Raw genomic sequence first — 15,516 nt, 5'->3', positions numbered from 1 at the left:
TATACGTATATCAATCATCCATCATGTAACATATCACTGAATGTTATGGACAAAACCTCTGGATAAATCAGCCTGTTAAAAGCTGCTTTGTTTCAGACCACTTCCAGGTGTTAAACTATGTGGTTCTAATAGTCAGGAGGGTCGGCTTCCAGTGCTTGGGAAATAATTCTCTTAAACATCCTTGGTAAAAACTTCCTGATAAGGACACCATGCGAGCAGCTATCACCATAGAGTTACCCATTTACTTCCTGTGGGGCACTGAGGACTGCTTATTCACTTTTCTCAGAACCAAAGTTCAACAGAAATATGCTATGGTAGTTAAGTGCTAGATTACACAATAAATTCAGAATCCTATTTCCATTCCAACCACTATGTACAGCAGGACCCACTAAACTTTTGCAGATGTCCAGCCTGATTCAGAGCCATTTCATAGACCTATTTGTAAAACAATTTCTATAGCCATGAATCTGCTTTCACTTTCTAGCTTAAGCTCTTCTGTAGCACTTCTCCATGCAAACATATCCTTTACAAGAAACTGTCAATATCTGCAAACATTTAGTTCCTGCTTCTGTAAGAGTACTGCCTACTTGCCATCATTATACTGTCAGACCTAATTAGCATTATAAAAAGTACAATTTTCTACAAAGCTTTTTCATATCAATTCCATCTATCAAATGCCAACACCTAATAATACAGCTTCGGTTTGTGTCCCTCAAAACATTTTGCAGGAGAAAAAAAAAAATAAAAATAATCTGGCTATGCAGGTGAACAAGCCTAAGCTTGTTTACAGACGGCAGGTCTGCATGTCCCCATTAGCATCCATAGGCTCACTTCTGCAGCAGACCATCACTGCCCATCTTTCTTCTGGATGGTGGTTGTGAAATTTTCAAAACCAATGTTTTGAACAATTCAGCATGTTTTCCTCTCAGCAGCTACAATAATCCCAGGTAAGCCATGTCTAGAGAATGACCACCTTTTGGGGGGGTGATTGTGAAAGGATCAAGTAGGTAACTTTGCAGGGAGAAATCTCTACAGGAAAATTTAACATACTAGCATGTATTCTCTCGTCCACAGTTTACAACCTAAGAGCAGCTGTAATCGCAGTTGTTACCTTCTTGAAACACACATTTAAGCTAAATCAAGACAGAGGTCACACTTAAGTGTTCAGACAACATGACCAGGCACAATAAAACCAGTCACCATGCACTCGCAATAAAAGCTGTAAGTGTACACCTAGTAATTGCTATAGGATATTGATAACAGGCTTCTAATTTGATGTTAGACTAAAATCCAGTTCCAGTACTGGTTTCTCTGCAAAGCACAGACCTGCTCTTCTAGAAAAATAAAAGCAGGCACATCCTCTTACCAACCACCGACTCAGAGCAAACATCCAGGTCACAAAATGGCTAAGAACTCCCACAGACCTGCCAGACTGCTGATGGCCACAACAGACCTTACAGCAAGACAAGAGGGTGCTCACCCAGTTAGAATTTTACTTAGTCCAAAGAGCTAACAGGGAAAATAATAATAATAATAAATAACAAATAATAATAAAAAAATAATCCATCACCTTAGGTCATAATAATTCTCTCTCCCTGAACAATAACTGAAGTAATTTCTTTAGCCCAAAGAGGAAAAGGGGGAATAAAACTTGTTATTCCCCCCAATTAGAGAAATAAAAGGTTAAGCTTCACTTGCCCAATGTAGCAGAAGAAGAAAATTTAGTATCTACCTCTACACTGGAGTGGGGGGGGACCCACAACAAAAAAAACCAAACACACACAAAACCTCCAGCTGAAATTTGAAGTTCACAGAAAAGCATCAAGTCCTCAGTAACTCATTGCAGCTTCTTTCACCACTTTCATGCAATGTCAGCACACAGTGGAAGGCTTCTTAGAAAGTTCTGTCATTGCAGTTCCTGCAGAATTTACACTGGAGACTGTGGTAAATATTTTAAATCATGAAAGGCTATCCTCAGCCCAGCTCCAGGCTGGGCTGGTGCATCCCCCTGTAGTTATGGCAAAATTCAATTCAAAATTCAATACTTTAAATAAGCTCTTAATTTCTTTACTGCTTGATTGTAATGGAAGTCATGCACACATCCCGTGAAGCAAGCTGTTCTGCAGCCCTCTAGTTTCACAGGCAGCATCCACCAGGAAAGCACAAGTCAATGTGCACATGGGAAAACCAGTAAAGAATACTTTTGTCTCTACAATTTCATACAGGCTATTACTGTTTTATGTACAATTACATACAACTGGTACAGATAAAAGGGATGACTCCATCCCAATATTATGGGCATTAAAAAAATGCCAGTTACATGCCGTAACGTCACTACTTCCTGTATTACAGACACTCCTCTCTGAAGAATGTGGATACACGGAAGAGCACAAAACATTTCTATTAACACACCACTCAAACCAGCTGAACAATTTTTCTCAATGGAAACCATGCTATGTCAGCTGCACTAATTATTTCAGACCAAGGAACACAAACTGCTATGCAATTCTACTGCAGAGGGGGGAAAAGAAAAGTGACACTGAATGAAATCCTGCAAAATTAAAATCTCCATTTTCTGCAAACACTCCCAATAACAGCTCCTGAGCTATCCTAAACCAGGGCCCATATCCCCAGGTGTTAATGAACTACATAAATCTTGTGCAGCTTCAGAAGGAGTTTCATCTGAATTGTTTTGCTTCGACATGATGACTATTGTGGTTTAGCACAAAGAGGAACAAGATGCAATCATCTGAGAAATTCCAACTGCCACTCTCACTTGTGCTCAGGGTGGGTTTGGACATAACTGATGGCCTCCTTGAGGACTGATGCTTAAGATCAGCAGTTTCAGAAACCTCTTGCCACTGATGGAGTGCAGGTTTTTCCACTAAGGCCCCACTATACCCATACTGGTGGCTGTCATCCAGAGCAGATACAGCAGTGGGTGGGCAGGTCAGCAGCACAGGCAGCAGTGCAGGCAGCAGAGCGCTTGCCAACATCATCCTCTCAGCCCTGTGTCCCCCACACAGCCCTGCACACCAGGCTCACGACTCCCACAGCTAGCCAGGGTGGAAGCCTTCAGAGGTAAAACACATACATAAAAATAGATGGAAGCCTATAATGAACGTAATTGGCCAAGGAACGGAGAAATATGGGAGAGGTGAGGATGCACAGAAGAGGTGCTAGTCTCCACAACCCTGTTGAGCACTTCATTTCAGTAGTCTATTTTTAAGTCAAAACAGCAGAAACATGAAAACATTTCAAGCCCATCTCTCTACCCTGACAATTCTGTTGTACCACAGAAAAGGCAAGTGATGGCACCAGCAGCAAAACAGGATTCATGAAGATGTATGAACAGAGGTGAACAGCAGTACAACACAGTGTAACCATCCACCTTTCCCGAAATGCAAGTGATCACTTAACACATGGTCAGACTTTGGTCTTTCCAGGAGTATGGTAAATCAAAAAATATGTTTCTTTATCCATAGAATATTCCAGTTCTTCAAAAGAACAGCAAAGTTCCAAAAAATATCAGTCCCTGTTTTGTCCCTAAAGCCAGTTATCCCACACTGTTCATAGCTATTGGTGGTAACTCACAGCAAGAGAGGATGAGGAAGAAAACATCTTAACCTTTTACCTCCTAGCAGCACTAAAACCACACATTTTCCACCAGCTGTTAAGGATAAAACATTTTGTACTTTCAAAATTGTTAGGAAATATGTAATGGCACAAGTTCAGCTATAAGCCAGCAGCGGTGGGAGCAGAGGCTCTGATACCACATTAGCTAACGGCATCAACAACTGCCTAGAAGTGAAAAAATGGAAATGCAACCACCTCCAGCGTTCATGTACGACGTGACAAGTTACAGCAGCACTATTATGATTCACATAAGAGGTTCTAACATAAAAGGCTTCTTTTTCTTTCAAGGATCAGATGCAGCCTTAGCTCTGCTACAACACAAAATTTAGTATGCTGAAATCTCATTTTAGAGCAATTAAATTCATCTGGCATATGCTAGAAAGATGGGAGGCAAGTAAAACACTGGAAATAGAAGCAGTTGTAGTTTTTGCACTATGCGCAGTATAAACTTACAAAACATCACAAAGTTCAAGCAGTGTGAGAACGTGAAAACACTTCAAACAGTGGTGTCATTATAGTCTCTTCACTTCACCATGTCAAAGCACTTGTACAATGTTAACCCTCAAAAACCTTGCCAACCACTGCATCCTTCTGCCAGTGGTTACAAGGAAGTACAGAAAAATTATACAGCTTGCCAAAGGCTACAGATAAGATAAGACTATGGGCAGAAGTCAGCTGTACTGACTGCTGCTTCCATGCTTTCATGATGACACTGCTTCTTGCCAAAAACCCAAGGACCCTGCTGGTTCACCAGCACACCCCTACCCGAAGGAATGTCTGTTAGAAATATCAACAATCCGCAACAACCTATTCTCTAGTAACACTCCACCTGTTCTCTCTAGCAACAGTTTATTAAGAGCTATGAATTGGCCAGAGACAGCAAGAAACTTTATACATAAAGGGAAGAAGAAAAATTGAAATCAGGTTCACACCATACACCAGCTCTACAAGCTTAATATATAACCAAAGATAAAACTTACTGTCAAGTGAAGGCCAAAAAAACCCAATACCAATTTGCTGGGACATGTTATTAGGTAATATAATCTGCCCACAAGCCACTCACCTGAAAGAAGTCTTGCCAAAGCTAGACGTGGACCTGTAATTTTAAATCTGAAAGAAATCTTACAAAACAGTTGGAAGCTTAATTAATCAAGCACCAGAAATAACAGGCAAGATTATAAATACATTTAAAGTGTGCCATACAAACAAGAAATCCTTACTATTATTTTTCTAAGTTAGTGATGAAACAGACAAGATTTTTGACTAATAGAGAAATTTGGGTTTCATACAGGCGGGACAAAAAAAACCAAACACTTAAGTTTGAGGTTGTTGCTTAAATCCTTACAGAAAGCCTTTGTTTCAAACATTTTCCCAATTACATGTTGAATGCCAGGTGTTCCACAGCACTCATCACATATTTCAACAAAGGGCTCAAATAGCTTTTTTAATTTTCTTTAGAGCACGTTTATTTCCAGATTTTCTGCTAAGCACTCAAAATAGACATTTACTAGAAGCATTATCCATAGGAAGGACTTCATGACAGATGCATAAAATACACACACACCCCCTGCTTTAATTTCCAGCCAGCTTCACATATTTCATAAAACAAACACATTTTTGCCATTATAAACCAATCCAGGAAGCCCTTTCAGGTTTAATCATCTCTTGTAATCTTTCCGTGTAATTGAGAACATTTTCCTTCCGGAGCCTGAGCACTGGGAAGCCACAGTGCATCCTTCCTGCAGATGCACGCTTGGTCAGCATGCTGCCTGGGCATTACAGTACCTGCAACCTGCATTTTCTGCTTCATTTTAAGTCTTTCAGAGGTGCATTTGTATTAGGACACCTCGTGCTTGCATTTAAACTGGAACTAATTTCTTATTCATCTTCCACTTTTTTATTGCAAAAGATAAGGGATAATTAGTCACACAAATCAATTGTTTTATTTGAAAGAAAGGCAGGGAGGGTCTGTATCCAGTAACTGAGACAACTTTTCAACATGGTAAATCTCATTTTAGAGCCTCCCAATATCAAATCAAGATTGTAATAGGCACACGAGGCAAAGTGTTGATTCAATACAAGTTCACCTTGCTAGTTCAGTTTCCTGAATGAATTTGATCAGTTGGCTTTGAAATAGTAAGCTTTGGATCAAATTAAGCTATTGTCTGTCTACATTAATTTTAAGTCAGATCAGCTACAGTTTGTCCCCTACAACCAGAAAGGCCACATGCTCCAACTAATTCAGCAGAAATATAATTGTACTGAGCTGGTATCAATTAATGTGGAATTTGGCCTCATAACAGTTGTCTGCCAATGAAGCTAAAACATCCACTAATGTATTTCGTTTTTAAATATTAGCTCTGATAGAAGATGTTTTCCGATACGCTGAAATTACACACATCTCCTCAGAGGCAAAGCAGTTAGTTTCAGCCCTGTGCTACCAGAAGCTGCCCTGTGAACGTAGCTGTGACCTTCACTTCTGTACCATAAGAAAAGCCTTGATTACCAACCAGAGCCACAGCTCTGACCATGAAAACCTGTAGCAGGTCATACCACCACAGGGATAGGAGAAGCTGCAGAGGTGAAAACAGTTCTTGGGAAGGAGCAAAAACGAGCAAGCTCCAAAAATGTCTGCCAAGTGACAGAAACCAACTGCCCATGGACCTCCAAAAGCACCCTTCTAGTCTACACCCTTCTAGTCTACAAGCACCATTTACTCATCAAAAGACTTCTGCAAGGACAAGCTGGTAGGTAAATGAGAATGCTTTGATACTGTCTTCACAGGACTAGTTATTCCTCCTTCAGTGTAAGACAGAGATGTAAAAGTAACTCCACCTGAAGAAATGTTCCATCCTATAGAAATGCCAGAGGTCCTGTCTCAGGTACATACAATAAACATCTCCTGTACAGCATTAGGTGAACACAAAGTTTTCAAAATCCAAATTTCAACCTCGTATTTTCAAGAAACTGAAGTTTACCATTACAAGAACCAGTACAAAAAGGAACAGTAAAAAACCAAATCTCTCCTAAAGCAGAAATGACCAATGTTCTTAACTCTGCTACACAAACCACTAGCGGCACAAAAACCTTGATGAATTGGCAATTCACAATTTAAGAGGTAGAGATGAGGAGCCAGAAGTCTAAATTAAAGCCTCCAAAATTATAAGCCTCAGTTCAGGAGAGTGCTTTGATACAGAGATTAAATACAGTGACTGCAATCACTAATTATGAAAGTTTGAGTTCTTCTAGTTGCAATAACTGAATCTCTCTTTATTAAAGAGATTCACCAGTCAGTAAAGTCTGATGCTTTAAGAAATTCTTTTGGTAGCTAAAACTACAGATGCATGTTAGACTTCAGCATTTACATAGCAACTATAGATCTGAAACTATTTCAGCTTTTAATACAAAGAAATGTCACTTTTCATTTGTTACACTAATTGTTTGTTCTTGTCTGTTGAGCTTCACTTGGATGGAAATTGAAATTTGATTAAATGTACAAACCCAGTATTTAATGTTATTTCAATTATAAGCTATTACTCTGAAATGCAAGTATTGGAGAAGATAAGCTTGAAGTACATGTTTTGGTTTTGTATGTAAGGTTTTAATGAATAGCAGCAGTTTTGTGTGTACCTCACATGTAGTTCACTTGTTTTGGTCACATGTCTCAAGGTTGGATCGGTAGATCCTCTAGCATAATTTTTATCTACAGAGTGAAGGAAAACAAAAGACAAAAATACTTCCTGCTGTCTCAGTGTAAGTAACTCACTGACCCAAACCAGACGAACCATCTTGTAAGAGAATCTCTGTTCTGATTTCAGAGACAATTACAACTATCAAAAGCTGATTTAAGCACTACGAAAAACTCAAACTACAAGTGTTTAGGCCAGTAACTCTTCTTATTCAGATTTTAACTTGTCCAAAAGATCTTTCTTATATAATACTAAACCTACATACTTAAAGACCTGTACCTACATGTTGCACTATCGTTTCACATTTTAACACATTTCAGAATAAGTTTACTAAAAGTGAAAATTGCTTTTTTCTTAAATCACTATTTCTATATAACCTGATCCATTCTAAACTGTATGAACACGATCAGCTCCCAGCATCTTCACCAAGAAGCCTAATCCCCTAAGTCCTTGGCTCCTGGAGATTTTGCTCAACATCAGTGCTCAACAAATGCCTCCAAACAAGCATCACAAACATAACAACAAGAGGAACACCACGCCCATCACCATCACACAAACACATACACCTCCATATTTAATATTTATGCTCAAGCGGAAGCGTAACACAACCAATATTTCTCTAGACTGGTATTTACTGAAATAACAGAAACTTTAAAATATTCTTAATATTCCCAACACAACAATACCACAATGGTTTTCTTCATTTAATACTCAGCAGATTCACGTAAAAACCTATCCTTAAGCTAGTCCTCCGCACTTGAAAAGCAGCTTTCATAACTAGGACTTGTCTCAAGTCCACAGGTGAAGTTCACCAGAGCAGGTACCGTATCCCAAAACTCCTGAAAACAGGCCAGCTTGTGAAGAGCACGGCAGTCCTGCCCGGCCTCTGCTCGTGGTGTCCACACGTCAGCTGCTGAACAGCGTTCAGTGACAGAGAAGCTGACCACAAACTGTGCTTGAGGATGTTCTGACATACCTTTGAACAGGTTTTCTTGTTTTTAACCTGTCTGTGAGGTATCACCAATCCCACGCAAAGGCTCTGCTCTCAGGCAAGCAGAGAGGTACCTAAATGGTATTTCCCCTCAGCTCCAGATCTCAGAGTTTTCTCTATCTATTCATCTCCCGCAGGTTTCTTTACGTCATTTGGTGCAGCTTACTTCCATTACATGTTTTTAAATTTATCCTTAGCTCACCCGCCACCACATTCAGTGCAGCAGAGTACATACAGTACTTTATAACAAAGCCATAATAGGTGAAAAACAAACTCTGATAACACCACCATATTTTCAGAGTATTTGTGAAGCTCACAAATCATCATCAATTATTCATTCAACAGATGAATTTCACTAAAGTTTCTCAATAAAATTGGTTGTTTACTATTCTTCAAATTAAAATCCTATAGAATAAATAAAATTACAAACCTACTGAAGAATTAAAAAGCTATAGAAGAACAGAGCACTCTATTTTTGTGTTCAGATACAATGCTCAGCTATTCATCTGTGCTACTGCAAATGTGCCTAAGCACAATCCTTAGGTCATGTAGCTCTGGTTCATCATGACCTGAGTCTGTGCAGGAGCATACGGAAGCACAATGGCACACAGCACAAAGCCCAGGAAGATAAAAACTGGGGCCTGTGCTATGCACATAGCCAAATACAACTCACATCCATGCTCAAATTTAATTCCAGCTCCTGAAAATTAGAGACTCTGAAGTTATAATCCCATTTAGTAGGAACACATCAGCTCCAAAAATAGATAAATAATACATGTTAGAAGCATAGGCATTTTTTGCATGACTGCAGCACGCAGTGTCATGAAGCAACCAAACCTGTGACAGCACTCCAGCTAAAACTGTAAATCGCTAATGGATAACTCTAATGAACATTCTGTATTACTCAATGTTCTGTCATAGTAAATTATGCTAGATGATTCTAACATCCACCAAAAGATTTTACAGCGCAGTGAGGAACAGTAGCACTCTCCTGTTCATCACCCCCTCATATCTGTTCTCAGGGTACCCAGCTCCCTAGGCTGGAAGAGAGGGACAGGGAGCAGAATGAAGCTCCCATAGACCAAGGGGAAATGGCCAGTGACCTGCTACACCACTTAGACACACACAGGTCTATGGGGCCAGATGGGATTCACGTGAAGGTACTGAGGCAGAAGCGCTCACCAAGCCACTTCCCACCATTTATCAGCAATCCTGGCTAACCGGGGAGGCACCAGTTGACTGGAGGTTAGCAAACGTGACACCCATCTACAAGAACAGCCAGAAGGAAGATCCAGGGAAATACAAGGCTGTCAGTCTGAACTTGGTGCTAGGGAAGCTTATGGAGTAGATCTTCCTGAGTGCCATCACACATCACGTGCAGGACAACCAGGTGATCAGGCCCACTCAGCATGGGTTTGTGAAAGGCAGGTCCTGCTTGACTAACCTGATCTCCTTCTATGACAACGTGACCCGCTTAGTGGATGAGGGAAAGGCTGTGGATGTTGTCTACCTAGACTTTAGTTAAGCCTTTGATGCCATTTCCATAGCATTCTCCTGGAGAAACTGGCTGCTCATGGCTTGGACAGGAGTACTCTTTGCTGGATAAAAACCTGGCTGGATGGCTGAGCCCAAAGAGTGATCATGAATGAAGTGAAATCCAGTTGGTGGCTGGTCACAAGTGGTGCTCCACAGAGCTCAGTATTGCGGCCAGTTCTGTTTATCAGTGATCTGGATGAGGGGATCAAGCGCAGCCTCAGTAAGTTCACAGATGACACCAAGTTGGGTGGGAGTGTTGAAGAGGCTTGGGGAAGAGTGGCTGGAAAGCTTCCTGATGGAAAAGGACCTGGGGGTGTAAGCTGACATCTGGCTGAACATGAGCCAGTGTGTGCCCGGCTGGACAAGAAGGCCAACAACATCCTGGCTTGAATCAGCAACAGTGTGGCCAGCAGGACCAGGGAGGTGACCATCCCCCCTGTACTTGGCACTGGTGAGGCTGCACCTTGAACACTGTGTTCAGTTCTTGGCCCCTCACTACAAGACAGCCATTGAGGTGCTGGAGTGTGTCCAAAGAAGGGCAACAAAGCTGGTGATGGGTCCAGAGAACAAGACCTATGAGGAGCAGCTGAGGGAATTGGGGTTGTTTAGCCTGGAGAAAAGGAGGCTCAGAGGGTCCTTATCGCTCTCTACCACTATCTGAAAGGAGGCTGTAGCAAGGTGGGTGTTGGTCTCTTCTCCCAAGTAACAAGCAATAGGACAAGAGGAAATGGCCTCAAGTTGTGCCAGAGGAGGTTTAGATTGGATATTAGGGAAAAATTCTTCACCAGAAGGGTTGTCAAGCTTTGGAACAGGCTGCCCAGGGAAGCGATTGACTCGCCATCTCTGGAGGTATTTAAAAGACGCATGGTTGTGGCACACAGGGATACAGTTTAGTGGTGGACTTGGCAGTGCTGGGTTAACAGTTGGACTTAATGATCTTAAAGGTCTTTTGCAACCTAAATGATTCTACAGTTCTATTCAATATTCTACCTACACCCTGCACAAGCTTGGAACTGACCCAGTTTCTCCTTGCTCACAAGTGTCATTCACTGCAATTTATTGTCTGCTCTTTGTCCAGAGGGCAGACTCAATGTCAGTAAGGATGAAAAAAAAAAAAAAGTAACAACAACAACAAAACCCAGCTACGGCAGCACAAGAGCCACAACATCAGAGCTTCGTGAATGGGAACCCTGGCTAGGATTTCCTAAGACTTAGAAAATACAGACTGTGCTTTACGAATGTGGACACTTATTCCTAAGACTGAAACAGAAAAAAAAAAATTAAAAAAAAAAAAAAAAACAAAACTATTTCCTAATTCCCCAGTACTGCTAAAACCAAACAGAAAACAAAGCTTGCTACTTGAACTAAACTGAAACAATATTGTGAATTAGGCAACGCAGCATTCCAGACTGAAAACCAGTTTATTTTATAGCAGTGATGATACCAGCTAAGCAACTGGCTTGCATTTTTTTCCACCCTGAGAAACTGTTCTATTATGACAGTAAGTAAATAGGCAGAAGCGAAAAGCAAAATACAGCAGTATGGTACGAACAAAATCAAAGCCATGGGTACTCGAGAACCCTTTAAAACAGCTCAAAATCAAAGCCTACACTGTACGCTCTATACTATACTAACAACCTTGTTCAGGACTTCAGATGTTTTGTACAGCTTTGGGTGGGACTTTAATTTTTAGTACAACAGTGACAAGTGACCTAAACCTGTGCAGCACCAAATTTCTGACCCTAAAGAAAGCCCAATCTGTAAGTACACCAGTCAAAGTGCCAATCACACCTCACAATTGAATTCACTAAATTTCAAGCTAGAGAAAAGTGAAGACCAGAAAAATACAGTATGCAAGTTTTGGAAAGCCTAGAGCCAGCACAAGGGAAGGAAACTATGACCACATTGAACTTCAGAGGCCAGGACCTCCCAAAGTGTTCGCCCTGTTCAGCAGTTGCTAGCGCACCAGCACTACACATTGCACTGTCACCACAGTGGGGTGGCTTCCCAGCTGGCAGCAGAGAGAAGTGGTGAGCTGGGGGAACCAAACCTGCATGAGACCCAGGAGTCCCAGCCTCCTCGTGCCAGAGGAGACAGAGGGGATGTTGGAAGACACAGTCTGATTAAATCAGTGGTGTCAAGCAAAGGTATTGCAGTGGAGGATGTATAGAGACATAGCCCATTGGTTTCATTAGACCTCACTACTTACGAAACATACTCATGTGTGCTATGAAAACAGCACTGTTCCTCACACAGAATTTAAGTACAGTCACGTACACAACATATTAATTCTCCCATCAGATGCAGCAACAGAGAAAGTCCATTAAGAATGACATCAGTAACAAAATACTCAGCAAACCATCAATTCTGTCTAGAAAAGAGCAACACCACAAACAGTACTTTCACCCCTACAATCTGTATACCCAGGTCAGGACAGATGGATTATCCCACATAGACCACAAATACTTTAACTACCTGGGTACCTCACATTAGCTACTTCCAGGTTCCATCCTCGATCCTCACCTCAAACCTCTACCTTCTTCTAACCACAGCTTTCACAACACGGTCCTCATACTCCATTGCATCTAAATACTCTAAAACATTCTATTAATGTACACATACTCTTCTTGCTCATTTGCAGTTCTTCACAAAGCTGGGGTCATTCTGAACAAAGAAAAAGCACCTGGTTCTCAGCTCTGTCTTCACAAGTTTTCAGCATTACCTGCACCTCTTTCATCCCAGGAGGTATCTGCAGTGGTCCTCCACCAACACAATCTCCAGTACACTTCAGTCTCCTCTGGGACGTTCAGAACTACACAATGGTGCCAGCAACCCTAGAAGGACCAGTGTAGTAATCCGAAGTATTTGAATACCAAAAACATTTCCTTTTTTTTTTTTTTCCCTCCAATTTCTGACAGTCTCTGCGCAAGCTGCTTGTTGGGAAGCCTCTAAAAAGTGATCTAAAGAAACTACCAATAAAGGTAATCAAGAAAGTACTGCTCTACCTTAAGCTATTACCTGATAACTGCATACCTCAAATGACCCCCAAAATCTAAGCATGTGAGATAATTCTTCTCCTCTTCCAAAAAAAGGTATTCTCAGGATTAGAAAAGTACACATCCTATCAAGTCGGCTTGGACCAGTATTTGTCCTTATGCAAAACACTCTTCACTTTAGAACCAACACCCAGGAAAAAAGTATTCCCTTTAACCAAATAAACTGTAGATGGGAGAAAAAAAAAAAAAAATCTAAAATCCAACAAATACTTTATAGATAGAATTTTCCACAGAGGAAAGTTAAACCTAAATCCAAAGTTTTACATTAACTACATTTGTTGAAACCTGATCTAAAGAAAATACTAGAGTATTCAGATGAAACATGATAACAGTAATTCAAGAACTGTCAGAGCAATCAAGGCTAATTTGTAGCCACCATTAAACTGAAAGTAGGAATTGCCAGATTTCAGCACTATTAGTTAGCAAGCCCATTTACTTTCAACAAGACAACACATGTTCCTGCTTTGCAGGAAAACAAAGAAGTTAAAACCTCAACTTTTTTTTTCCCCCCCCCCTAGTATTTAAGCATATCCTTAAACTTTCAGCACATGAGCAATCCAAACAAATCCAATGAAAACACACAATGTAAGGTCAAGTATGTATTTATAATACCTGTTGAATTAAAACATGAGGAACTGCAATAGTCTTTAATACCAAACAGGTGACAAAAATCTTACCTATGAAATCAGATATTCTTAACAACTCCACTCCAAAAATTAATGCCATTTCTTCATTACAAAACCAAATGAACATGGAAGAGGGCCCTAAGGAACATCATGGTCTTAAACAAGAAACAGTCTTCAACAAGAATCTAACAATTCAGGGAGACAAGAAACCTTCACATGAACACTATTCAAACAAAGGCCACACTAAAAAAGAAAAAAAAAAAAAAAAAAAACCCCAAACCTTTTGCTCCTGTTTCATTTTCTTCTTCACATCTTGTACAAGATTCGATGAGCAAGAATCTAGAACACTTAAAAGCAAAACTTTGATATACAGAAATACTCTGACCTCAAATACAGAAAACCTGTTTTATCCTTTGCACAGTAGCTGGTGCAGTGGCTGTCATTTATTAGAGCAAATGGTTCATGCTTTGAATAGCATTCCCCCCTAAACTGAACCCCAACATGGCAGGAATGCAGGCAATGAAAGTCACGTCTGTTTGTCCACACTGTACGAGATAGTGTCCTTTCTTCTTCCATGGTAAAACAAATACCTGAACAGCAATTTCATCTATCAATCAAACCCTTAAGTTTAACAGTTCTATCAGAAGCCAGCAAATAAAAGTCCAACCCATTTATAAAAAGCCACTTAATCTTTTAAGATTAGTTTTCTCATTCCCCACACCTTCCAATAGTTCAAGCACTGCTGGCACTCTTCAGCTTATCAACCAGCTTTTACAACACACACATGTCAGGCACTATAACATGAAACTTCATCTTTGCCATTTTTTAGCTAAATAGAAAAATTACATTCAACTCCATATTGTTCAGAAAGACAGAGATGAGCACTCATACACTATAGCATCCTTGAACCATTTCTCTCCAATCTGGTACCACCTGAACTGAGGAGGGATGATGCTTCTGATGAAGTCTTTGCACTTGGATCTCACTCCTGCAAGACACTTGATTTTTTATAAAGATTTTTCCAAGACCTCATGAATAGAGCACACTTATGCTGTTGTATTTTAGTCAGTAAAGAGTAATTTAAGTGTAACGAATAATATCACAAATTCAACAGAGAGAAAAAACAAATGCAGTTTTGACCACCCCTAGAATAAAAGAAGTTGTAACATGTTTTAGAAGTTTAGCATACACAAGGCAAAATGCTACTTGGGTACAAACTCAAACCAAGCAGGTGTTAGAAGCAGGATTATTTGTTTTGAAGTGTATAAAAGCAGACACATTACTTTTAAGTCAGAAGAAACCTTTTTATTTAAATTGCTAAATAAATAAGAGCACAGATGAAACACAGAGATACTGAAGGACAACACTAACTCAGTTTTAAAGCTCCGCACTCATGCAAAGGTGATGCTTGACACCTACCCTCATATCACCACATCTACCCTCCCACAGAGATCTGAGGGCAGAGCTGGGCTGGGGACAGCCAAGCTGGAGATGACCTCCCTCCATATACATCTTAAGGCTGTGCTCACCCACTTCAAACCTCAGCTGCTGTGGTATTGCCCACTCTGCAATGCAGATTTAGTGTCAAAACACAAACCAGTTGAGGCTTCAGCATTTCAAAGTGACATCTGAAGCTCCCTCAAGAAAATAAAGCTGCAGCCAGCCCAGAACACCCAGCATCATTCTACCAGAAATGGCTCTTAATCCCATTTTTCTACTAGCTTTTGTTCCGAAATAATCTCACTGGGTACCCCAAGTAACTGGTCTCATATGAGAAACGTACGAGGAAACACAGATTAAGTATATGAAACAGAAGATAACAGAGGAAAAATAGTTACACTAATGAAAATATGACAAAAATCAGTAAGTTAAAGGTCAAAAGAGCGGGAATGTCCCAAGAGCAGTCACCAAAAGCTAATTCTGCATTTCCACCCACCAAAGCGGCTGACAATTGTCAAGTGCTAATCAACAAACAGAAGCTA

The 15,516-nt window shown here is 40.4% G+C and overlaps 1 protein-coding gene across 12 annotated transcripts in view; it reads right to left on the bottom strand.

The window, feature by feature from the left end:
- Nucleotides 1-15,516, bottom strand: part of DGCR2 (DiGeorge syndrome critical region gene 2) — a 49,183-nt gene that overhangs the window by 26,628 nt on the left and 7,039 nt on the right. For 3 of the 12 annotated variants that reach the window (XM_030500443.1, XM_030500444.1, XM_030500442.1), the window contains exon 1: nt 1,425-1,509. The exons of 7 other annotated variants lie outside the window; for them this stretch is intronic. Coding sequence is in view for 2 of the 5 variants with exons in the window: in XM_030500432.1 (XP_030356292.1) it covers nt 4,700-4,732 (33 nt within the window). In the remaining 3 variants the exon portion in view is untranslated. Of the gene's footprint in view, nt 1-1,424; nt 1,510-4,699; nt 4,733-15,516 lie in introns of those variants that run through there. 2 more of the 12 variants (XM_030500432.1, XM_030500433.1) reach the window with 1 other exon arrangement.

This window comes from Strigops habroptila, chromosome 11, assembly GCF_004027225.2.
Source record: "Strigops habroptila isolate Jane chromosome 11, bStrHab1.2.pri, whole genome shotgun sequence".
Taxonomy (NCBI): domain Eukaryota; kingdom Metazoa; phylum Chordata; class Aves; order Psittaciformes; family Psittacidae; genus Strigops; species Strigops habroptila.
The sequence above is the reverse complement of the archived record's forward strand: the minus strand, read 5'-3'. Positions and strand labels throughout refer to the sequence as shown.